Here is a 25129-nt window from a genome sequence, read left to right on the forward strand (position 1 = left end):
TAATATATTAAATTCTCTGTGTTTCTCAGACTTTACCATTTCTATTTTGCCAAGAAGTGTCAACTTCAGCAACATCCACTGTCCTCATCAAAGAGTATAAAAGACTCAGGAAGGTGTTGGTGCTTTATCATGTGGAGGAGCCAAGCTAGTTTTCAAGACTTTACCTGTCCTCAATTGCATTTTAAGAGCCTGCCCAGCCTACTATCTTCTGATCACACAAGAAGATATTGAAAATGAATGAATGAATGGTTGTAATAAGAAGTGGATGGATGGTTCATCTCTCTTTTTGTTAGCTTTCATAGCAATCTGTTTTCACCATCTCCACTGCCTTTATATTGTGCTGGTGTGAAACCAAATAGCTTTCACTTTTGTCCCTCTCACTGTTATTTCTTTGCTTTATTAGTTTGAATGGTTTTCTCCAGCACTGTTTTGTTATTTAAAAAAGTGACTGAATTCTTTTGTTTCCATCCATCCATCCATCCATCCATCCATCCATCCATCCATCCATCCATCCATCCATCCATCCATCCATCCATCCATCCATCCATCCATCCATCCATCCATCCATCCATCCATCCATCCATCCATCCATCCATCCATTCATTCATTCATTCATTCATTTATTTATTTATTTTCTGTACACCCTTGTCCCTAGAGGAGTCGGGAGGAGTGCTGGTGCCTATCTCCAGCAAACGTTTCGGGTGAGAGGCGGGGCAACACAGAGACAGACAGGACAAACAACCATGCACACACTCGTACCTAAAGAGAATTTAGCAAGACCAATTAACCTGACAGTAATGTTTTTGGACTGTGGGAGGAAGCTGGAGAATCCTGAGAGAACCCACGCATGCACAGGGAGAACATGCTGGAAATCAACCCCAGGACCTTCTTGCTGCAAGGCAGTATGCTGCCAACTGCGCCACTTTACAGCCCTTTTGTTTCTTCTCCTAAGTAAATATAAGTTTGGTTCTATATACTATCCGGCTTGCAAGTTTTGGAGAGTTAGCTGATCTCCCAATTCTTCACATTGTGTTCTCATGCTTTCTAATGACTTTAAAGTGGAGAGATGAGATTTAATTTTTCTTTTGGAAACATTAGATTCCAACATTTAGGTTTTGACTTATTATATTCCATATTCAACACAATAGGGATCTATTGTACATTTGTAAATTTACAACAAATTTACACATGTGGCTAAGAATGACCATAAAGAAAATGTTTACTTTTTTCAATTCAATTCCTCGAACTGAAAAAAACCTGGCGAAACTGTCAAACAACTATATCTTAAAGGGATCATGCAGTTAAAGTGGGTTTGTGTGCAGTTCTTGTTAGTAATACATCATGTTAGCTAAAAATTGTCGTATTGCATTAAGTTGAAAAAAAAAGTGAAAAAAATTGGTGGGAAGCTTACTGCTTGAGCCAAAGGTTTGCACGTTTGCTATTTAAAACAAGTCAAACTGAAAATAGTCACAAGTGTAAGATACAACTTTATAAAAAAAATATTTTTAAACCATTTACAGTTTCACAAGAGGTCACTGTAGAGATCTTCAGCTCTTTTCTCAACTGGACACATCGCTGATATGATGTGTGATGGCAAATTAAAGTCTGTCACACTGCAAATTAATGGAAAAGTTCTTTTTGGCAGACTTGAAGCAGACATGCATGTTGCAATACATTTGGAGGGTTGATAGCACAGTTTAACATTGTTTATTATAGTAACATGGATGTTTGCCTGAGAAAATGGTGACAGTCAACAATGATTGGTTGAAGTGTACATGGAGAATATCCACCAATACAGCACTTTATCCCACAAGTTTGTTTTATATGACTAAAATGAGATGTTATCCTTCTGTTGGTCTTTCTTCGCTCTTTGATAAACTCACTGTGATAAGCTGTATTTCCAATACAGGACACAGGTGTTTTATGAAATTTTAAATCAGGGTCGAAGGAGATCGGCGGCAATAACGAAACCAAACGCTGTTTCTGCTAGAATTAAATGTGCTCGATTTATTTCCCCACAGATTACAGCAAAATAACATGCATCAAACACTGTTACTGCTAGAACAAATATGCTCGATTTATTCCTCACAGAATACAGTACAAAACACTCTGACTAAACACGTGATGCTCGATTCATTCAAGTTATCAGCGCTTACCTCGTGAAACGCGGCCGGAGAGCCTTCGGCCTAGAGACAAAAAAGCATCAACGTAGCTGGGCGTTCGAACGCGACCCACAGCAGACTCTGACTCAAACCGCGGGCTTTTTCGTATTTTATCTCTTAAACAAAGGGATGTCCGCGTGCAAAGGGGGAATGGCCATTTCCATCCTTGCAGGCGAGCCATCCAATCAGAGGTAGCCGCTCTCTGACCATGAGCCAATCATGGGCTGAGAGCGTGAACCAGCAGACCAATCAGAGCCCAACCCAAGTCAACCAGAGCTAAGCACGCCCTGTTCACGTGATCCGCATGAGCTTACAGCATGATCAATTTGCACAATACCCTGAGCAGAATAAGTTTTATCAAACAAAGAAAGATCAAATTATAAAGAACAATAATGAATAGAATAATAGAATAATAAATGAATAGAAAATAGAACAATAATGATTATCAAAGGACATAAAGGATAATAAAAAGATAATAAAAAGATAAAAATACCAGATCAACAGAACATGCAACCTTACTCCAAAAAATATGAATAATTTCTTTAAGAAGGCTTTTCAGAAAGAGCTAATTGTAACATTGTTTATTGTTATCATAGCAACTCCTTAGCAACTGCCTGCCAAGATGGCTGTCAGTTAGAAAGTTCATGGAAGTGTTGTCACACAAGAACTACATATTGCAGACGACTGTGGTCCACAAACACCAACTGATCTGTAACAACATTGTAAAGAAGAATCACAATTTCCCAACATAAAAAGGGTTCATTTAAATATGCCTAAGTCTGCATACTGGTGTATACTTTTTCAACTGAATCTTTTAATACTTTTAAGCTGTCAATACACAGAGGATCATGGTTTTGCTCAGTCTTAACAAACAATTCTCAAGGAGCAGAGAAATCAATAAAGTAAATCCAGCAGTCCCTTCTATTGTTACACTTTTTTTTAGATTTATTTCTTCATCCAGGCCTTGTCTTTAAATCCTCATCCATTTTTTGTTGAGTAATTCTGATTAGATCTCTAAATATCCAAAAGAAGAGTGCATGAAAATAATTTAAATCTTTGCTAATATTTTGCTTTCTTTCTCTCTCAGGGCTGGTGGCAGGCATGGCTGAGGATCAAGGGATGATGATATAAAATCTCCACCAGAGAAAGGAGGATAAAAGAGAACAGGAAGATTACTACTTTGAGACTTTTTTTCTACCTTTACATCATTGTACCCTGCAGTCATATAAGGCACCGACTGACCCTTTAACGGATTACGCTCTCAAAAACATACACCCACTTCCCTCCCCTCACTACCATGTCCTCACACCTTAATCCACCCCTTCTCATCGTCCCCTTGCTATTCCTTCTCCTCTCCCTCCCTAAGACCTCCACATCTACCACTCCCCCCACCTCTTCTCTCCTCTCCTTCTCTCCGCCGGAAGGTGGTCTCACACATTTGGTGGTCCACAACAAAACCGGAGAGGTCTACCTGGGTGCCGTCAACTGGATCTACAAGCTGTCTGGCAACCTCACCAAGCTGCGGAGCCACGTCACCGGGCCCGTCACCGACAATCCTCGCTGTTACCCTCCTCCTGGTGTCCAGTCCTGCCCACATGAGCTAGTGCAGACTTCTAATGTCAATAAACTCCTGCTACTGGATGCTGCCCACAACCGCTTAATTGCGTGTGGGAGTACTTCCCAGGGAATATGCCAGTTCCTGCGTCTGGATGATTTATTTAAGCTCGGCGAGCCACACCACCGTAAAGAGCATTATCTATCCAGCGTTGCAGAGGCGGGCACCATGTCTGGTGTAGTGATCCCCCCTGACATCTTTGGCGGGGGTGGCAAGCTCTTCGTCGGCACCCCTATCGATGGGAAATCAGAGTACTTTCCTACGCTATCTAGTCGCAAGCTGATGTCAAATGAGGAGAACGCCGACATGTTCAGCTTTGTGTACCAGGATGAGTTTGTGTCTTCGCAGCTTAAGATTCCCTCAGACACCCTGTCCAAGTTCCCGGCGTTTGACATCTACTACATCTACGGCTTCAACAGTGAGCAGTTTGTCTATTACCTCACCTTACAACTTGACACCCAGCTCACCTCGCCAGATGCGAGCAGCGAACAGTTCTTCACCTCCAAGATCGTCCGCCTGTGTGTCGACGACCCCAAGTTCTACTCGTACGTCGAATTCCCCATCGGCTGCACTAAGGATGGAGTGGAGTACCGCTTGGTTCAGGACGCCTACCTGGCCCGACCAGGAACCCGCTTGGCACGTTCTCTTGGTATTCGAGAGCACGAGGAGGTTCTGTTCACTGTATTCGCCCAAGGTCAGAAGAACAGAGCCAAGCCGCCCAAGGAGTCGGCTTTGTGTTTGTTCACAATGAGGCAGATAAAGGAAAAGATTAAAGAGAGGATTCAGTCATGCTACAAAGGAGAGGGAAAACTCTCCCTGCCATGGCTGCTCAACAAGGAGCTGGCCTGCATCAACTCGGTGAGTGTTCAAGACAGTATTTCCCAGAAGTGTTTCTGTGATCTGAATATAGATTGCATGCTCATCCATACCCATACAGATTGTGGTAGGAATTTATCCAGTCTGCAGTCAACAGCTCAAAGCATGCTGAACTGCATCACTGTTGCGTTTCTCAGATTCTTCCTTCTGTTTGGTCGGTTAAAGATTTGTGGGGCTTGCTGTCTACTTTGTCCAGTTGGTGGTTGAAAATAAGGTATATTTGTAAAATGAGGCTGTTGTGTTTTTCTGGATGTCTTTTGGTATAAGGAACTGTGGAAAAAAGTAGTGATTGACCCAAAGACTGATAATATTTCCAAATCCATTATGTTCCTTGAAAGACAGCAGTTAAAAACTCAAACTCAAAACTTTGTTCAGCCTTCCTATAGGTAAAAGTATGGATGCATGATATATCGCCACTGTTGGCCACTAAATAAAACTATGCTGATATTAACAACTGAAATTTGTTTCCATCTTGTTGAAAAATATTGGTTTTTGGCCATAGCAGCAATGTTTATATCAGGTATTGATTTGGGCCCAAAATTTCATATCTGTACATCTCTAGCTAAAAGTCTTGCTCTCTCTTCTTCTCACTATGTGAACTTTACACAGACATGTGACAAATAGTACATTTTTCTTTTAAATAACTTTTACATTTTAAAGGAGTCATTAACTTTGAGTTGTTTTTATCCATTAACAACTTCCACACAAAAGAAGGTTGTTACTTCAACCTCGTAAGCTCTTATCTATGGTGCGTTCACTGATTATGAGCAGATTGTTGTTTCCAAACTGAAAATAATTCATTTCGCATCATTGGTTTGTTTCCCAGTGCATGTATGAACAATAGTTTTTGGTATTATTGATATTTTAAGCATAAAATTAAAAAAATCACCAGATGAACTTTGTGATAGTAGGATAGCATTGAAAAATTCTTTTCAGATTGTATTAAATGCTAAAGGTAACACCAGTTATTCAGAGGGGTATGTTTCCTTTAATCAGCTCAAGGCATATGATGTATTTACTTTAAATTGAAACATTTCCAGTCTGACTGCCATACAGACTGGAAAAAATTGAAAGACGCTTCCAGAGTCAGAACTAAAGTTAACTCAGTCAGAATAAATTGACTCCTGCTTGTGATGTACTGTATGATTATAATAAACATTTATTAGCATTGATATTAACGAGACCCAGATGGATGAAACTATAATTTCCTTCCTGATTCTGGTTTTCAGTGTAGTCCAGATATCTCTCTGCTCTCTGGTCTGTGGAACGTTGTGTCCCTATATAATTTGATCTGAAGTTGATGACGACTTGTCAATGCTTTCATTCAGCTTTCCTAGGGGTGTCTGTGAGTGAAGTTAGTATTTGTGTGTTTCACTTGCTCCTGTCACCGGCGCGCAACACACACACTCAGCCCCAGTATGGTCATGAATAATTCACCTGGTCTCACCCTCCGTTATTCAGTCGGTGCTCCATAACAACCTGCCATAAATCTCTGGACTACTCCACACCTCTCTGCCTCCATATATCCTCTTGCTTTCTCTGCTGTTCTATTTTCTATTTCTCTCCTATCTTTTACCCCAGTCCCATCATTTCCATGGAGAATTCTTTCATTTTGCTAACCTCAAGCTTCCTGTGCTTCTTATTTCATCAGTTGCTTTCTTGCTCTGTTTTTAAATATTGTGTTTAAGGTTTTAGCTTTTTTTTTAAGGTTTTATTGGCTCTAGTGGCCTTTATTTGATAGTTAATTGACAAGAAAGTGGGAAATGAGAGAAGGGGAAGACATGTGGCAAAGGTCGCCAGGTCAGGAATCGAACCTGCGGCGGCCACGTCGAGGACTAAGGCCTCCATATGTGGGCTGTGCTTAACCCCTCCACCACCACAGCACACCACAAGGTTTTAGCTTTTAACCTATTTCTTTTTTGCTCTTCTTTTGCTGCTTCTGTTTCAGTCTCGTTCAAGACTTTGATTCTCTCTAGTTTTCTTTCCACCTTCTCTTCAGCTTTATTTTTTTTAGGTGATTGTGTTTGCAAATTGTTGTGTAAAATCTGTGCAAACTATGTTGACCTACATCTTATTTTGAACTTTTACTCAATAATCCCTGCCTGATTGTTTCCCTGGCGGTAAACATGATGTGACACAGACTCCCATTTCTCTTAGCTGCTATTCAAAAAGTATAGCAGATGTCTTTTGAGTTTTATAATTCAGGATATGACCCCATCTGATATCTGCCATCATTCGTAATAACTAATCAATCGAATAGACCTGGAACTGAGACAAACAAAGCTGGAGTTTGTCTTTCCAATAGATACAGTGAGGAGGGTATTTAGGAAGGTAAGAATAATCTCCAGTGCTCACAGTTTAAATAGTTGTATTCTGGGACTCACCAAGTCTCCACAACATTTCCATTTAGGGCTCCAATAATTGTAGAAGGTCATTATAGTTAGTTTGGGGTCTTATTAACTTCTTAGTTTTGGACACTATTCCCGTTAGAGACAGTCTGGTTTACGCTTTGCTTTGTCCATAGGGTCTGGACCCTTGACTACAAGCACTTGCTGGAGGTTGGACCATGAATGGATCTGATTTTGCTAACGTTTGGCCATGACATTTGTAATGCACCAGCTACGCTGGAACTTGTGTGCACTGTCATCAACCCCACAGGTTGATGACAACCTGTGACAACCCATGTGACAACCCATAGGTTGATGTGGGTTGACGTGACAACCTGTCACATCAACCTGACACAGGTAGCATTTTTTGTTAGCTAACAAAAAATGCTAACATTTTTTGTTAGCATTTTTTGCTAACAAAAAATATCTTAAACATTCTTCTTGCTCAGACTATAATTGTTCAATATTTGGAAGTGTAGCCAACACAGACTGAACGGCTTTGTTCACTTCCTCTGCTGACATTGCCAAACTACAACCATAGATAGACTATAATTTGAAAACAACGCAGAATATTGTCATCTTTCACAACTCCACTTTGCGTTATTGGCCTGGTTAAAATTCTACCATAAAAATCAAACTCAATGGGAAAAATCGCAGACGACTGAAAGGAAATGAGAATCAAGTGTATTTGCGTAGGAAGGCAAAGGTCAAAGTAATTCAGAGAGTGAGAACACAAAATAAGCAATAGCTTCTACATTTAGGTGGTGAATATGTGCTTTGTGAACTAGTACAACTACAACCAGGTATCAGACTATCACTGTCTTGAAAATCAGTGGTGCTTTCTCATTGCAATTTTGTGTTCTTAAATATCTGTCACATAAAAGCAATTATCTACTAATTTACTATTTCAAACAACTAATGGAGTGTCTCTGACACTTACCCTCTGACATTATCTAAACCCAATGTGGCCTTGTACAGTTGCTTGTACTGCATATGGATGTCATTATGCTAATGGGCATACAGATACATAAAGTATGATTGTCCTTTCTGGCCATCTGTCGTTCTGCCTGTGATCGATCAAGGTCGAGTCAGCGGTGCTTGCTCCAGGATGTCACCGTGATGAATTTATGATCTGGTCGTACAGGCATGTTCAATGTATCCTGACGAGAGCGGTGACAGCTCGTTGCTCCTGCACCAGCATCTTGTGGACACTGTTCTACCAGCTCAGTTTAAGAGACGTGCTGAAATCAGAGAGGAAAGAGTCAGACATTTCTCTTTACTTCAACGCTGTTAAACTTTTAACGTCACCTGAGAGGATCTTCAGTGTAATGAGATTGTTGCTTAACAAGCCAGGTGACAAATGATCATGTTATAAATCATGCATCTTGTAACAAGAGATCTTATGCCACCATCAAAATAGCATAAATGTGGTTGAAATGTAAAATGTGCTAATCTGCCCACCTACAGTATATACATCTGTTAATATTGTCTAGGTTAACTAATGAGCTGACCCAACTGGACTTTATGATCTTTGTTTTGGCTGTATTTGGACAAAATGGGAATTATTCATTTGTATTTGAGCTAAATTAGGGTGATGAATTTCTGTTTTGAATTCCTGGTGTTAAATCGTTTGTTAGTGTGGAGAAGCAGCAAGGAACCAGAGTGAAGTAATGAACTGGACCTTCAACTATTCTCAGTTCATCCATCCATTTTCTTTACACCCTTGTCCCTTAGTGGGGTCGGGAGGGTTGCTGGTGCCTATCTCCAGCTAACGTTCCGGGCAAGAGGCGGGGTCACCCTGGACAGGTCACCAGTCTGTCGCAGGGCAACACAGAGACAAACAACCATGCATACACACACTCACACCTAGGGGCAATTTGGAGAGGCCAATTAACCTGACAGTCATGTTTTTGGACTGTGGGAGGAAACCAGAGTACCCGGAGAAAACGCACGCATGCACAAGGAGAACAAGCAGAAAGACCGGGGCTGGGAATCAAACCCAGAACCTTCTTGCTACAAGGCAACAGCTCTACCAACTGCATCACTGTGCACGAAATCATCGTGTGTAGATGTGTGTGTGCCTTCCATAGCTGTGGTCATATTTCTTACATCTCAAGATTGGCCCGTACTTACAAATTAAACATTTTAAGAGATGTTGCAAAATTTCAGAAAATAAATCTCACAACAGTAAGTCAGGATCCATTTATTTCCATTTTATTTAAAAACTTTCTTTTTTTTTTTCTTTTTTTTTCATGCCATGTACACACTGCATACAGTATGTTGTGATGCAGCGTCCTTCTATGTTAGTTTTTTCATATTAAGCAATCACTTGAGCATTTTCTTCTTTTTAAGAGCTACAAATCAGTCACCTCTCTCATTTAAAAGTAAAAACTTTCCAGAAGTCCACCCCTTTGTCCCTGTTTTTTTTTTGTTGTTGTTGCCATATTTTCAAGCTGTGATGGGTGTGTCCAGAGCTCCATGTCTCACCCTGCGCAATTTTATACCTGCTCATTATCAGGAAGGGGCCATAGCTGGTCTTGTGGGAATTAAACCGAGTGGTGGGTGACCTTCTCTGCCTTGGGCCGCCGTCCAACCCTACAGCGCAGCATACAGGCCGACCCTGCGAAGCTACGGCATTAGCATGGCTAATGAGACTGATTCAGACGGACAGAAAGACAGAGGAAGCTATCTTTCAGTGTGTGTGTGCATGTGTGCTTAGGTCCTACTTTATCTCATTGGCATTGTGATTTTTCTCAACAAGTGCTCATTTGTATGTTTTTTTTTTTGTCCATTTGTTGTTGTTGCTTTCAGAAACTTGGTGAAAACAATAGGACAAAAGACACAAGTGCTGATAATGAGCGTGCACTCACTTGAGGATGCACCGTTGGCAAAAACACAAGTTAGATGTCACACCGGAGCAAACAGATGCTTATGCAATTACTCCCCCATTTCTCCACCCCCACAACCCAACACAGCCCCCACCAAGATAAGTGGACTTCCCACAATCACTTCTTATACATTTTTCAGAGATTGGTAGTGTTTATTAATATTTATCCCTGTTAATCATCGCTGGGTTGCACAGTGGCGCAGTTGGTAGAGCTGTTGCCTTGCAGCAAGAAGGTTCTGGGTTTGATTCCCAGCCCCGGTCTTTCTGCATGGAGTTTGCATGTTCTCCCTGTGCATGGTGGGTTTTCTCTGGGTACTCTGGTTTCCTCCCACAGTCCAAAAACATGACTGTCAGGTCAATTGGTTTCTCTAAATTGTCCCTAGGTGTGAGTGTGCATGGTTGTGTTGCCTGTGACAGACTGATGACCTGTCCAGGGTGACCCTGCCTCTCGCCCGGAACATTAGCTGGAGATCGGCACCAGCACCTCTCCCGACCCCACTAAGGGACAAGGATGTAAAGAAAATGGATGGATGGATCACCGCTGACCAGGATTACAGTCTATTTCTGTAACATTTTCTATCCTGTCCTCCAGAGATCAGGAGACTTTGTGAATTTTTCTCTCTGTCTTTCAGTCTCTTTTTCCCCAACATCGTCACTCTGGTCATATCAGTTGCATAGATCACCCAGATTGCATCATGGTTTTGTCATGCTGTGTTTGAGAATATCTATGCTCTAATGGCTGTTCTTGCATCACACATGGCAATATCAACCTTAATAATGGAAACCAGCAGTCAGTCATGCATTCATGACTGGAGGATTGGTCATATGCGTTTTAGTTTGTTTTTTTGGACCTTATAAAAAGCCTTGTGATTGGAGTACAGTGTTGTCAGGGTATTTCGAGGAGATGCCAGGCAGTTCTGCAAGACAAGTATAATCAAATTACAGCAAAAATAGTTCAGTTATTTGAATTTTACAAAGTCAAACAATATTTCAACTCAGTGAGAATCATTGGTAAAAAAGTAATACAAAATGTGTGTAAAACATCTAGTCAAAGGCAAAGGTGCTTCTAGAAAATTTTCATAGAGGTGTCCACACTGCAAAAACACAAAATCTTATCTCCGCTATTTTGCGTGTGCAGTAGAATTGCAACCACCCCCCCGATTTTCGTAAAGTATCGCTTGCAATAATCGTAACTGATCCTCCTGTACTGTGAAGTGTGTCACGACTGATCTGGTCCAGTCGGTAGAACGTTGGGACCGCTGCGATCTAAAATTGGGTATATTCAACATTGTTTTTGCAGCCTGTGGGGTTTTCCCTGACTGAGCGAGAACCTGTTAAATGTGACAGGTAGCCAATCAGACAGCGCAGTGACCTAAGCACAGAGGGGAATCCCAAACAGCTGACATCGTGCAACTGAGAGTCCGGTCTAGTGCTTAATAAATAGAGTGGCTGCTCACAGCGTCATTTATCCAACGCCTTATCTTTTTGTTACGTCTTTTATCGCTTAAAATTAGCCCACAAACTATCACTGTTTCTACATCGTCATCCGTGTTTGTTCATTCTAATTTCATGTTATGTTGGGGATTTTACTGGATTTTCTTCTGCAACCAGGATGTTCGTGACTGGAATCGGTTCGTGTGTGGTGTGTTGCTCCTGCTGCGTGGCTGGACACACCAACCGATGGAACCTGTTGTACTTTTATCGGCTCGTTTCTTGTGCGTTTACCGAGGTTTGGAATATCGGCCAACATTTCTTAAATCATGCCAATTGAACCAGACTTAAGACTCACAGCTCTGCTCCTCTATTCTCGACCACTCCCCTCACACTCTCTAACTCTGGTCGCTGTGGTAACGTTTACACATCCCTTCAAAATAAGATACAGACATGCCACAAAAACGAACCTTTTATTTTCATGAAAATTTTAAATCTCGATGATAAATCAATGGGAACCCTGAGCTTATTTGTCTGCAACGAGACGGTCCCACCTGGGAGTGATGGAAGACAATGACACTCGAGGTGTGTTGCTTAAGCACGGGGTGCTTGGTCTCTACATGGTGAAGCAGTTTGAAGGCTTCATTGCCTCATTAGCGAGCCGGTCGCCGCATATTATACAGAGCTGGCTTGGGATGTGGGAATCACCTACCAGTCCGGGATAAATCCATTCTCATGTCTCTTCTCTGGGCCTTTTCCCCTTCGCAAATAAACTTTCCAAGGACATCTGTTTCTTACTCATTTTGCTGCTTGTGGGCTCAATGTTGGCACGCAAGACGTAACCGAGAAAATCGGTTACGAAAATCCTTTAAATAAATCCTTTATTTAAAGGATTTTCAAAATAAAAGATCCTTCATACTCAGACAATACATTAAATGGAAATATTTAATTATTTGTTGTGCGGCCCAGTATCAATTGGTTTTTGGGGATGACTGTATTAAGATATATTCACACAAGAAACTAGATCAAAAATACTTGGTAAGATTCTGTGGTGTTGCTATACAGAACAAGTTAATCCTTGTATGTGGAAATGGGGTCCAGCCGACCCCACAAACTTGTATCATTTGTCATAGTCCTCTACGTTTGCCTCAGTCCTCGCACGCACAATGGTTAAGGGTGGCACAACTTAAAAAAAACTAAAACAGCAAGTCTTGATTGGAAAAAACAACAACTTTACCTCGTATGCCTTTGCATGAAACATGATTCTCTGCGAGGAGCCATGGTCCCCTTTTGGCCCCCTTTTGGGATCAACACTGGTCAAAGGGTTTAAAAATTTCTTATTTTTAAATTTAAATTTGCAAGATGCATACAGATGGTTATTTCATGCAATGAAACATTTTTATAAACGTAAAATTGTAATGGAATGATTTTCTTTTTATTTTTTATTTTTTGCCAAAATCAAGCCATTTAAAAAATAAGATAATATTCAACATTAAAATAAAACCCTGAGGCGTTTAAATAACACTCTACTGAAGATGTCAGGATGGGACATCTTGCTAGGGAAAAACAGGATCACCAGAAGTTTAGATGGAACAAGAAGAAAAAATGTACACATTTAACTGGTAGCTAAGGATCGTTTTATGCAGAAAACATAATTAGAAAGTTGTTCCCTACTGTAAATAGAGTCTTTAAAACCAGACACAACCTAAACTGTGCATTTTTTGTCTTCTCATAGACGTTGTAGAAAGCCATGCTAAACGTGACTAAGATTTGTTTATTATATAAGATTTTCTGACTCAGAGACTTTGGGGGAGGATTTTTTTTGTTATTATTATTATTATAGCACACTGATAAATAATGTACCTTCTACACAAAATTGCTGTCAAATACTTTCTACAAAACTCGCAAAAGGGAAATAGTTTTTGACAAAGAGGTCTTTTTTTCCACCATGTCCCTCCTGCCTTGTGTGACATTTTGATGCATGACACAGCAAAATGTCTCACAAATCAAAGGCATTTCAGTGATTTAAGCTGCAGAGCTCACTCATATGTTTTTTTTATTGTAATTTTAGTTTTCCTCTGAGTGCTTTTTTAGCTTCAGGCGGCTACATTTGACATCTAGAAACCCTCCTAATTAGCAATGCACTCACAATTGGAAGATTTCTTAAATCCAGCAGATTGAGCGGTTCTTGTAATCTCAGATTTTTTTTAGAAACAGTGGTGGTCATTGTTAGCCAGAGCACATGACAGAATAGATTAATGGCCGCTAAAAGGCCCATGAGAGGGTGGGCTTGTTGTGGATTTGGAGTGTTTTGCAGCTTGTGGCTGCTTTAGCCTTTAAGCTGTATGACTTGGATCCTAAGTGACCTTTTTCTCCCAGAAAACCACCGGCAGTCTGAAAGAAATCTGAGTTGGCAAAAACTAAACAACAGCAAAAGAAAAAACAAAATAGTAGCCTCCGCATATCCCTCAGTTTGAGAACTTTAGCTGCACATTTAGAATGAATCCTACTTGTTTCTCAAAGATATATTGAATTACACCTAGAATAGCAGTTTTGCTAAAACCTAATCTTTCTCTGTCAAGTATAATTAATGATTTCCCAAGATGTCTTCTATGGAGGAACAATGTTACCAAAGGGTAATTTAAATTTCTTTTCAGCTGTTTAAGTAGGTCAAAAAGCCAACTGCATGCTTTACAAAAAACCGCTGGTCGTTCTGGACACAAATCTTTGCTGCACACTCACAAACCACTGACCTGCAGCGTCTAATGAAGAGTATAATTATTTATTGATGCACATTTATGCGGCGTTGTTCTTTGAGGTTAGTTTCATGAGATCTGTGTGTATTTGTGCAAACCGACACATTCATTAATGCATATTTGTTGATTTAATTATTCATATTTGTGTACGTCTGCAAAGATGTGTTTTTTTTTAACTGTGGGTCTTTTATTTCCTTGCTTTGTTTTTTTTTCTCAGCAGAAAATCCCTAACAAGATTTGAATATCTTGTTTTTCAGATATGAATGCACAAGTATCCATACATGCCTAAGCAAACATAAAAATGGTAACACTTTGTTTTAAATAAGGTAAAATATCCATTAAAGTGGCTTGTTGGAGTCTCAGAAGTGTTATTGTGATAGCTCACTGCTACAAGACAGTAAGGTGAAGATGAAACTCTCAAATGTCTTGTTTGAAGTGAGTTTCCGTAGTTGTACCAAGCAAAAATATTCAGACTTTTTCACATATTCCGCTATGTATTATTTTGATTTCCACATCTAGAGATGTGTGTATTAGCGTCCGCTTCTTCACCAAGTAGCTCAAGTCTGTTCAGATTGGATGGGCAGTTTCTGTGGAAATCAATTTCCTACCAAACATTTGATCTTTGACTGGTTCATTTTAACACAAGAATATGCTACACTGTAGCTCCTACTCCACATTCAGGGTTGCCTTTCTTCTTCATTCATCTTCCCATTAATTCTCTAGAACTGATATTCTTCAAGCTGTTGTCTACAACTGCTTTACTCATGGTTACTTTAGTTCTGATTTAGTTTTGTAGACTTTTATCTGTTTTTTTAGTTGAGACATTGTTTTTTTGTGAAACTGCTTTGGAAGTAGGAGCTTTTTTGCTCCTGCTTTTTAACTTCAAAGGGGTAGTATTATGTGTTTTTTTTAGGCACCTAGTGCCATTTTATTGCATAATAAAGTAACTGTTAACTTCAGTTATTTTAAAAATGCAATATCTATCAAATTTGACTTTAAATAAATTTTACTTCCTGATTTAACATTAAAATTGTGTCTCTGTCTCTTTAAAAACTCCTGCTCTTTCTGAAACTCCGCCTTCAGGAAGTCATCACAACATGGTTCATCACAACATGGTTTACCAACCTTAAACCTCCCAGGCATTTAGCACAGCTGGATGGTTGCCATGGAGATTAAAAGATTACTCAAGCATGAATAAAGATTCAAGGCTTACACTCCAGGTATGTTTTTGATGAGGGTTAGCATTATAGCTAGAATCCATCTTGGCTTTTCCACCACATGGCCACACAGAGATTTGAAGAGGAGCAGTTAAAGCAAACTGGGAAGTTTAGCTATGCTTGCAAGCAGCTGATGATATTACTGACAGTCATGAAACTGTCATGTAAAAGCAGTATTGAGTGAGATTTTGTCAGATTTCTTGCCAGACTGACTGCTGCTAGAGATACTTCCTGCCTACAACATCACCATTAACAATGAGTTGGTGAAGATTCTTGGACTATGAGTTACAACAAGACTTACTTTCTCTTTGGGATAAATGACCTGAGCTGAACTCAAACCAGCTTCTCTTGCTGAAAAAAGCCCCACAACTTAACACCGTTACCATGGTTGCTGGTGGGGATGGTAGTCGTTATAAACCTCTGTACTTTTTTTTTTTTTTTTTTGAACCAACAACCCCTGCATTACAATAACAAACGTTAATGCTGTTTACATTAGTGGATCTGATCCAGTAAAAGTCAGCAGTTCACCTGTTCAACTCCAAGTCTGCCAAGAGCAAAGTGAGAATTTGGCTTGGCGATTCCTCATGATGGATGTTCTCTTTGGGAAATGAAGGAAAGGTCAGTATAACTCTGAGACTAGGAACCATAATGGAGCTACTTTGATGAAACCCACTTTTTAAACCAACTGATTCACTTTTTACATTTTATGATTGCTGTAGACATATTTTTTGTCAAACGTAATTTTGAGGAACTGTGTGTTTGCATTTCAGCGTCTGTCTCTGGGCCTAGCAGTGCAGCCTTTTTTATGCGAGTGAGTTTCTGTAGAGATGTGTAATAATTGGATTTAGCTGTCAGAGGAGGCTTTAGTTCAGATTAGACACTGTACAGTATGCTGGACTTAGACTGATAGAGTGGCTTAGAGAACATCATCTGGCTCATGTTAACAGGAAGCTCACTCTGGCAAACTCCAGCTTTGCTTTGGTAAATGCTGGCTTAAGTGATGCAGATGTGTTTCCTCAAATAACCATTAATGCTATCATGCTGTGTGCTTGGATGTTTGTGGTGGGAAAATAAAGTATTTTTAGCCACTTTAGACATCCCTGAATGTAACTCCTCTTTTTTTTTTGTTTCAGCTAATTTTGTTTTTGCACTTAACACAAAATTATTTTACTGCAAAAATCACCTTACTTTATATGGAACACATATCTGCCTATATTTGTGTTTTTACCCATTTATTAGGTGTCAGGTTATAAACAGACATTTTCAGATCAATATGTTTTACCTGACTGCATATTTTTAAACTGCAGCTTTAAGTGAAGTCAATACTTCATGTGGGCTACATGATTAAAAAGAACGTAGTCGTGGGCCAAGAAAAAAAAGAAAATAAAATCCCAATATTAAAGTACCAAGGTAATTTCCTTTCACCTGGGTAACACAGCTGTTTTAAAGGTCAGACTAAACATACAGCGCTTTACGAAAAAGTAAACCAGAAGAGTAGAAGAAGAAAAAACATTACAAGAACATCTGTTTTTAAAAATATGCTGGGTGAAGAGGTTTATTGATCTTCCTCTGTAATCATAAAGATATAAAAACAGTCAAATTTCATGTGGTAAATCAGTTTAACAGTTCTTTGTTATTTTGAGGAAACGGTTGACAAACCAGCTCACTATTGCCACCTGTGAGGTTGTAGTGAAAACTGCATACATCTAAGTGGAATACACATTTTGGGTCTGGCTCAAGAACTTAGATGTGTGTGTATTGAAATCCAGCACCTAAAATTCATTAAAATTTCAATGCCAAGCTACAACCCTTTAATAACATTTGATTCAACCAAATCAGCAAACCAATACAGAAAATACATAATTAAATACAGGAATTTGTCACCACCCAGTGAAGTCACATTATTATATTTACCTTTTAAATCTCAAATTTAATAAATAAAAGCTGTTGCTCTGAAAATGTGCATCATTGTTTTCAAATGGCAAGAAAACAAAAGAAACAAAACAAAAACTGACCCAAAAGACTGGAGCTTTCCCACATGGAATTAGCTCAGCTGACGCATAGGCTGTCTGGGGTGAAACAAGCCGCCGTCCTGCTGTGCCACATTAACCTATAAGGCCAACTGATGCTGCAGTGTTGGAGCGGAGCCCTCTCCTTTCTCACAGATCTCAGTCACCATTTCTCTCTTTCTCTCTCTCTCTGTGGAATTGCTCCACTTTGTATGTTTTGTTTTACTGCACACCTTGGAAATGGGGAAATTATGACCCAGAAATGCATCCCCGCGGGTCTTGGTCTTGACAACCGCTTTTGCCATGCTTTGGAAACTCACTGCAGTGTAGCACTTAAACCAGTAGGGTGCATGTTCATGATCCAGCGGCTTCGGCAATTATCCCAAAAGAGTGTTCGAGGTGTTTTAAAGTATATTGATTGTAGCAAATTGCTGAGCTTCTCGGATCCCTGCTTTAAACAGAAATGCTTAAAAACCCCACAAGAAGTAGTCTCAGTTGAGATAAAAGGTTTTTTTGAAGAATCAGTGATTTACACATCAGGTTCAGTCTAAGTTCTGTTGTCTTTTCCATAAAACACTGACAAATGATCTTATCTTAAAAGCAGTTGAACATTTATGTATTTTGTCATATTGTACTTGCAATTTTTTAGTGTGATTTTGTCTGATACTTTTACACAGTATGGTGGATAACTATTAAAATAAGAAAGAATTATACAAAGAATTTTTTTATTTTTTTTACAGATTGAGGAGTACATTTGTTTTCAGCAGGTAGCCAATACTTTGTAGTCTTTGTAATCTTTGACTGCAATCACAGCTCAAAGCAGCCAAGAGACTCTTTTGGGCTTTTCTTTTTCTTTTTTTACCAGCTCTGTACATCTAAAAAGGGAAACATTTGTTTCCCTATTTTCTTCTGAAGAAAATAGGTCAAGTTTTGTCAGGTTGGATGGAAAGGCTTGTGTATATCAATTTTCATCTGGAATTTGACTAGCCCTTGTATGTTTTGAGATAAACTCTTTCAGTTGTTCCTGCTGAGCGGTGAACCTCCAGCCAAGTTTTAAGCCCTAAAAGGTTTTTTCTTTTACCACTTTCCCTCTTCCTGATGAAGTAAAACGTCCACATGGCATCTCTCTTAATTCATGTGGACTTATTAAGGGTGAAAAGAATTTTAATTTCACTGCTCAGTTTTTCTGTGAGTTACTTTTCTTCATTTTTTTCCTTTACATAGAAATGAGTGCCATTGGAAAACTGGTTCTCTGTTTTAAAGGGATAAAACACTTAATAATACACACATTAATACACACAAAATAATCAAAATGTTTCTTTTTTAAATTTGTTACCAGGATAGAGTAATAGTGATGGAGATTTTTGCCCCCATTTGGATATTCTTCAGAAAACAGTTACAGGTTAATTTTTTGGATCATGTTTTTATGGCTGTTGAGGAACAGAGCTGCTCTACGGCCCCATTCACATGGAAATGTTTTTTTTTTTTTTTTTTTTTTTTCCTGAACTGAATCAATATGGGAACATTTCCTGAAATGTTTCTAATCCAGGGCACGAGGTGGCTCAGAGGTAGAGCAAGTGCAACATCTACAGAGGCTGAAGTCCTCTATGCAGCTGTCCCAGGTTGGATTCCCAGTCTATCTACTGTATGTCCTTTCCTTACACACCTGCCCTTCTTTCTGTCAAACCAATAATGAACAAAATTTACTAGTGACAATAAAACCTTAAAAAAAACTAAATGTTTTCATACACATGGCCAAAACACAATTTCTTTGTTCCTCCAGACCTATAAGTGGCGCTAAACATGTCTCCACACAGGGCTAGTGGTAAACACAAGAAAACATGACTAGCAAACAAAAATGCACAAGTGTAGTCTTTTGTATTGAGTGAATTGCATCAGTTGCAGCACAACTACAAACACAATCCACCTTTATTCTTGTGGTTCTTGACGCATTTGGGGTTATTAGTCAAGTCAATGTTAGCCTGATAAGCTAGCGTTTTAACAAAAGAGCGTTTTCACTCATCTTAGAAAAAAAAACCTAAATACTGTTTGGTAGAAATATCTCCCTTGTTGTTAGGTTGTTTGTGCTTTAGGATGTAGCAGGTTTGCTTCTGTTGTCAAGTCTTATTTTCTTGTTAGGTTAATTAGCATACAACTAAGTTAATTCTACTGTAGATATTGTAGCTGCTTTGGAACCACTATCTCTTCTCAGAGTTTTCACACAATATTCACCCATTACAAATAAGGTTTCTCAAATTATGTTTTATGTGAGCTATGGTTCACATTTGTTATGAGTCATAGTAGGGGTATGTTCATAGAGTTCTAACTACAACACAAATGTTGATCTCTCATCCTAACAGTTCCTTTGACTCTGACCTTAGAGGTAAAAGTGTCTCCGTCTCCTTTGCCTTGAGCTTTTCCTTCAACCGGAGAACACATGTCTCTGCTGCCAGGCTCTGTTTTGAAATATCTCAACCGAGCCAGAACAGCAGATGCCAAAGCAGTGGAATTTCTTTATTTTGCTACTAAGTAATATCAAATATTTTCCAAAAACAGCATCAGGACCAATGATGTCTGGTTTTCCAATAGAGAATCAGACACAGATTAAGATGCCAAATGTGGCACATGCGGTTCAAGAAAACACATACTCATGCTGTTTGAAATGTAAGCAAAATAGTATGGCTTAGATTATGCCACAATGTTCCGAAGGGCCTCTCAAAAATATTTGTACCACTTAAACTTTTACACATTTGCAATTTGTTGTTCTGGATTAAATTTTTGTGTATCCACTCTGTTTTTGATTTTATTTCTAAAAAAGTTACAGTATTGTTTTCCTTCATTTACAGTGTGTTGGTTTAAGTGCAAACTCTTTTGCAAGGCATGACGATTCTTCAGAGTACCTGAGTTTATTTGATCAGTGCTAACCTGCAAGAATTGGCATTGCTTGAACACTTGTTTACACATTTTGCTTCACCCTCTTTATCAAAGCGTTGCAATTTTATATTTGGCCCCAGTGCTCTGGTGTAGCTGCTCATCTTAACCTTTCTTACTGGTCCTCTACTTTGGTTATTGGCATAAAAAGCGAATTGTGACAAATTATTCCTTCGCCATCCAAAGCTTTTTCAATTAGATTAGCTTGGTGCTCGTTTTTGTGTGACTGTGACAGCATGCGTTGGCGTGAGATGCTCATGATTTGGTGGCTTTAATACAAATACCCAACCCACTGTGTGCATGTGTGTGTACAACTTTCAGTGGCTCAAGTCCTTCCTGCCTCATGCACAGAACAGCCAATACGACACGTAAATGTTTGTTTGTGTGTGTGTGTGTGTATGTGTGGGTGTGCGTGTGTGTGTGTGCGTGTGTGTGTGTGTTTGGCTTCAAATGTTCCAGTCTTTTAGACAGATGTTCGAAATCCCTACTGCAGCCTCTCTTTATTACCACACCAACACCACCACGTCTTTCTTGTTTGGTGGCCATGTGTACGTTTCAAACACACATCCATGCACTCATTAACGACCAATTAGACAGCAGATATTGGCTCAGTAGGGGAATGAAAAGGCCAAACGTGGTTGTTCTCCCCCTTCAACGCCAAGTCTCAACAAATATTTGGATGCAGGCCAGGGTGGAGTATTTGTGTGTTATTGACTTGCTTTTCCCATATGTGATGGTCTGAGCTCGTCTTGGCTGAACTTACATAATTAAATGCATTTTTTTCCATACTCCGCAAGTGTTGTTGTTGGTTGCGTCAGCCATCCGGGAGGCCTCGACACAGCTCTCACTTCGACATTATCATTCACACATGGGAGGGACACGAGCTATGTTTAACATACACACGTGTAGACACACACAAACATGCTCGCCAGTTTCTCCGTGGGATTGGGCCGATGTGTTTGTAGCGGCGTTGAATGAGAGATGCTTGAGGCTTTTGTCTCTCCGGAGAGCGTGTTGATGACATCTCTCGCTCTCTTTCTCTCAACTCTATGTTTACCTCAGTTATCCTCTAAAACAGGCACATTCTCTCTTCTTCTCTCTGTTTTGTTAATATCAATGTTCTCTGCCAATTAATCAAAAGTTAAAAGTTTGTGTGTGACATATTTCAGGTAGTTCAAAGTGCTTTACACAACTAAAAACATAGTAGTCGCCAAATGTGAAATGAGCAAAAGAAAAAAGTATTTAAATGCCATCATCAAAATCATACCGTCACTCCATGAGTGAAGACGGTACATACAAACGAGTGCATGCATCGTCAGCTGGACAAAGTGACCTGCAGCAAACAAATACATCAAGGAAAATGTAAAGAGAAACTGGTCACCCAGGGATGCACATTGAAAATAACATCATAGAACTGTCGAGGGCTCACATCTCTCTCACATTCCTACATTCCCACCCATGTTCCTGCCCAAGTTCATGTCCAAGATCAGTGTTTGACCTCACAAATGCACATCTTGAAGAATAGTCCAATACCATTATTACGTTATTATGTACATTTCTGCTTTGTATTTATACATTAATAAATCATATTACTGTCTCAGTAATATGTCTCTTTGCAAATCTAAATAATTTTCATAATTAACTAACTTAGACCACATTTGGTCCTAACTTGAAACAGTAAGAAAAAATATGTATTTCTATTTATTTGATGTATAGAAACATCTAGTTTTAGTTGTATTTATAATGTCAGTTGAAAGGAACTGCAGTTGGAGTACCTGGAAAATGATGATCAGTGATCCAAGATGAGCATCTGGTTTTATGCCCCTTTATATTTTCAAAAACTGCTCTTTACCAAACAGTGGCACATGGGATTTGAGCATTACTATAATACTTCTTAGAAAAAAATTCTATTCTGAACAGAATATGTAAGTCCTTTGAAAATAATTGCCACAGTTCTGTTTAACATATTCATGTAATTACTGCCTCGCTTTCCTCTGAGACTTCAGTTTGTATTTCAAATAAAATCAGTCGACCTGTAACTGTAGAAATAGGCCAAACTAAACTTAATCTGGTTAATCTAAATACCCCTCTGGGGTCTTTTCATTTTGTACTCTATGTGTGTCCCTCGCACACAAAAAATGCTCTTTTTAGAAGATGATGAGCCAAAATTATTTTCCCAATTTTGTTCATTACTTCATTACTATTACTTCACTTCTGAATTCATAATAAATATTTGTGAATTTACAGTATTTTTCACATCTGAAATACAAAGTTTGATTCAATAAAATCCTCTCTTTTGAATCTTATTATCCAAGCCAAGTGTCAGGAGTGTGGTTCAGAATTTTTTTTTTCAGTTTACAGAAGTTTGCTAATTTAAATTGTTAATGAATCAAATAATGAATTTTCTGAAATGTTAATATCAGAAATGCCAGTTTTAGCAATTACCTTTCATTTGAAAAAAAAAAAAAAAAAATTTGTACCAACTCTGGCGCAGTTCAAATGCATATGTAAATGTCAAGCAGACTGGAGACCGCTGCAAAAGCAGGAAGCAAACTATAGTGCGGGGCATTTTGGCTAAATGTATCCAAAACAAACGTGCGTGTTTAGCTCTAGCGTGAGAAATTTTAAGTCAACAAAGAAATCCTTAATCTGCTCAAATCTGATGCTATGTCATTTTTGTTTAAATTTGTGAAGGAGGAAGTTGCGCTCTGTGACTTTTTCAGAGGTTTTCCTGTCATTTCCATCAGTGGTTCTTAGTCCAGCGCCTCCACAGGCCAGGAGGGCAACAGGTTTCCAAAGGGTTTGATTTTGACACACTGCAGCATGAATACGAACCGCAACAGGTGAAAATGTAACAAATGTTGCAATTTTAGTCATGTCAGTCGCCTGAATTAAGATGAATCAAGTTATTTACTTTGCTCTGTTGTTCAACCATTTTTGACTAATGTACATTAAAGTGAAACGACGGAAGTCTGCAAACAAAGCTGATATTAAAAAGGGGAAAACGCATGATAAACAGAAGGAACGGATCTGTTTTACAACAACTCTGTGTGTTTGTGTGGTTTAGTGGCTGATGGCTGCACAGCTAGCGGTGGTTAAAATGGCAGCATGTCCTTTCCAGTGCTGCATAGTTTAAAACCACAGTTCGGCTACCGCGGCTCTTGAGCCTCTTTGGTAAATGGGTAGTTCTCTAGCTCAATCCATGCTCTCTTTTGCCCTCTCTCGCTCTTTCTGGCTCGAGGCTCATTAGTGGCTACAACAGTGTTGTTGACCCCACAGCCCTCAACTACGTCTCCCCTCTCTATCTTCCCTCTATTCGTCCCTTTCCTCTGCCCGCGTCCTTTTTTTTCCCCCTCGTTTGAGTTGCCCCACTCTTTCCCTCATCACCCCATCATCATTCTTCCAGCCTGGCTTGGCAGCAGTCTTTATGTGGAAGAGCATGCGTGCTGCCCTAGGCCAGTCGGCTCCTGTGTACTGTCGAGGTCTTTGGACAACAATGGGGACCCTGTCCTTGTCTAACTTGCTGGAAATAGAGCAAAGGTGTGTGTGTGTACAGCCTATAATGTTATGTACATTGTTCTGGAGTAATAATATTAATAGCATGGCCACAGGTTCAGAAGGGCATCAGGGACACACTACACAAAGACTTTAAAGACTACATCATAAAAGTCTACAGCACAGTACGTTGCAGGGTATTCATAACCTTTGAACATTTTCCCATTTTGTCAGCCACAAATATAAGTGTGTTATATTAGGGTTTTATGCGACAGACCAATACAAAAACATGCATTTAACTATTGTGGGATTGAAGGAAGCTTTAGTGTGTGTGTGTGTGTGTGCGCGCGTGTGTGTGTGTGTGTGTGTTTTTCCAAATATAAGTGGAAAAACACACTTACTTTTTCTTTATTTTTCAAAATAAAGAAAAATTATTAATTAGTTGTCAGGGTGTCTGCACATCCTTACAAAGTCTTAAGAGGTCTTAAATTCATGTGTCAAAAATTAAGGATTAAGGAATGTCTTAACTTTATTCTAAAATATGTAAGTTGACCTAAATATGTTTATCACAGGTCTTAAATTTTGTCACAGCAGGACTAATAACCTATATTTTTGAAGGTTATTTGTAGTCCAGACATTGGGTAGGTAACAGCCAAACACTTAACACTTAGTAAAAAAATGTTGTGCTTCCTGTCATTTTTTATACATTTCTGTCAAGATACAGGTCTTAAATTTTGTTCATGATGATCTAAAAAAGGTCTTAAATTTGAGTTAGCACATTTTAGCATCAAGCCAGTTCAAAATGATTTGCGTATAAAAACACAAAAATAAAAAGTCACGAAGTACAGCGTACAGACATAAATTTGAGAAACCAGTAAGAAACATTCCATTTTGTTGAGTGCCATCATCAAAATAATCAATGCACATCAAACATGTTGCTCAATATTCCAGTAATTATGCTTGAAAAGCAACTCTAAACAGATGGATTTTTAGCCTTAATTTAAAGGAACCATTAGATCAAGAAGAAGATATCTAGAAGAAGATATCTAGTGCAATATATATACATATATATATATATATATATATATATATATATATATATATATATATATATATATATATATATATATATATATATATATATATATATATATATATATATATAAATTCCCTTCTCACCCTCTGCAGGTGGTCTCTTTCATCCTCTGAGCTCGGGTCCTCTACCAGAGGCCTGGGAGCTTGAGGTTCTCCTCCAGTATCTTGGCTGTGCCTAGAACTGCACGTCTGGACTGAGATGTCTGATGTTGTTCCTGGGATCTGTTTGAGCCACTGCTCCAGTTTGGGGGTGACTGCCGCGAGGGCC

The 25129-nt window shown here is 39.1% G+C and overlaps 1 protein-coding gene across 1 annotated transcript in view; it reads left to right on the forward strand.

Annotated features, from left to right (window-relative positions):
• The window catches only part of plxna1a (plexin A1a), a 311405-nt gene that overhangs the window by 49556 nt on the left and 236720 nt on the right, over positions 1-25129 (forward strand). The window contains exon 3 of the mRNA XM_088006887.1: positions 3250-4635. Coding sequence (XP_087863013.1) covers positions 3460-4635 — 1176 coding nt within the window. The 5' untranslated portion in view covers positions 3250-3459. The remainder of the gene's footprint in view (positions 1-3249; positions 4636-25129) is intronic.

Source organism: Poecilia mexicana, unplaced genomic scaffold (genome assembly GCF_051168715.1).
Source record: "Poecilia mexicana isolate PSO_F unplaced genomic scaffold, ASM5116871v1 scaffold_7, whole genome shotgun sequence".
NCBI lineage: Eukaryota > Metazoa > Chordata > Actinopteri > Cyprinodontiformes > Poeciliidae > Poecilia > Poecilia mexicana.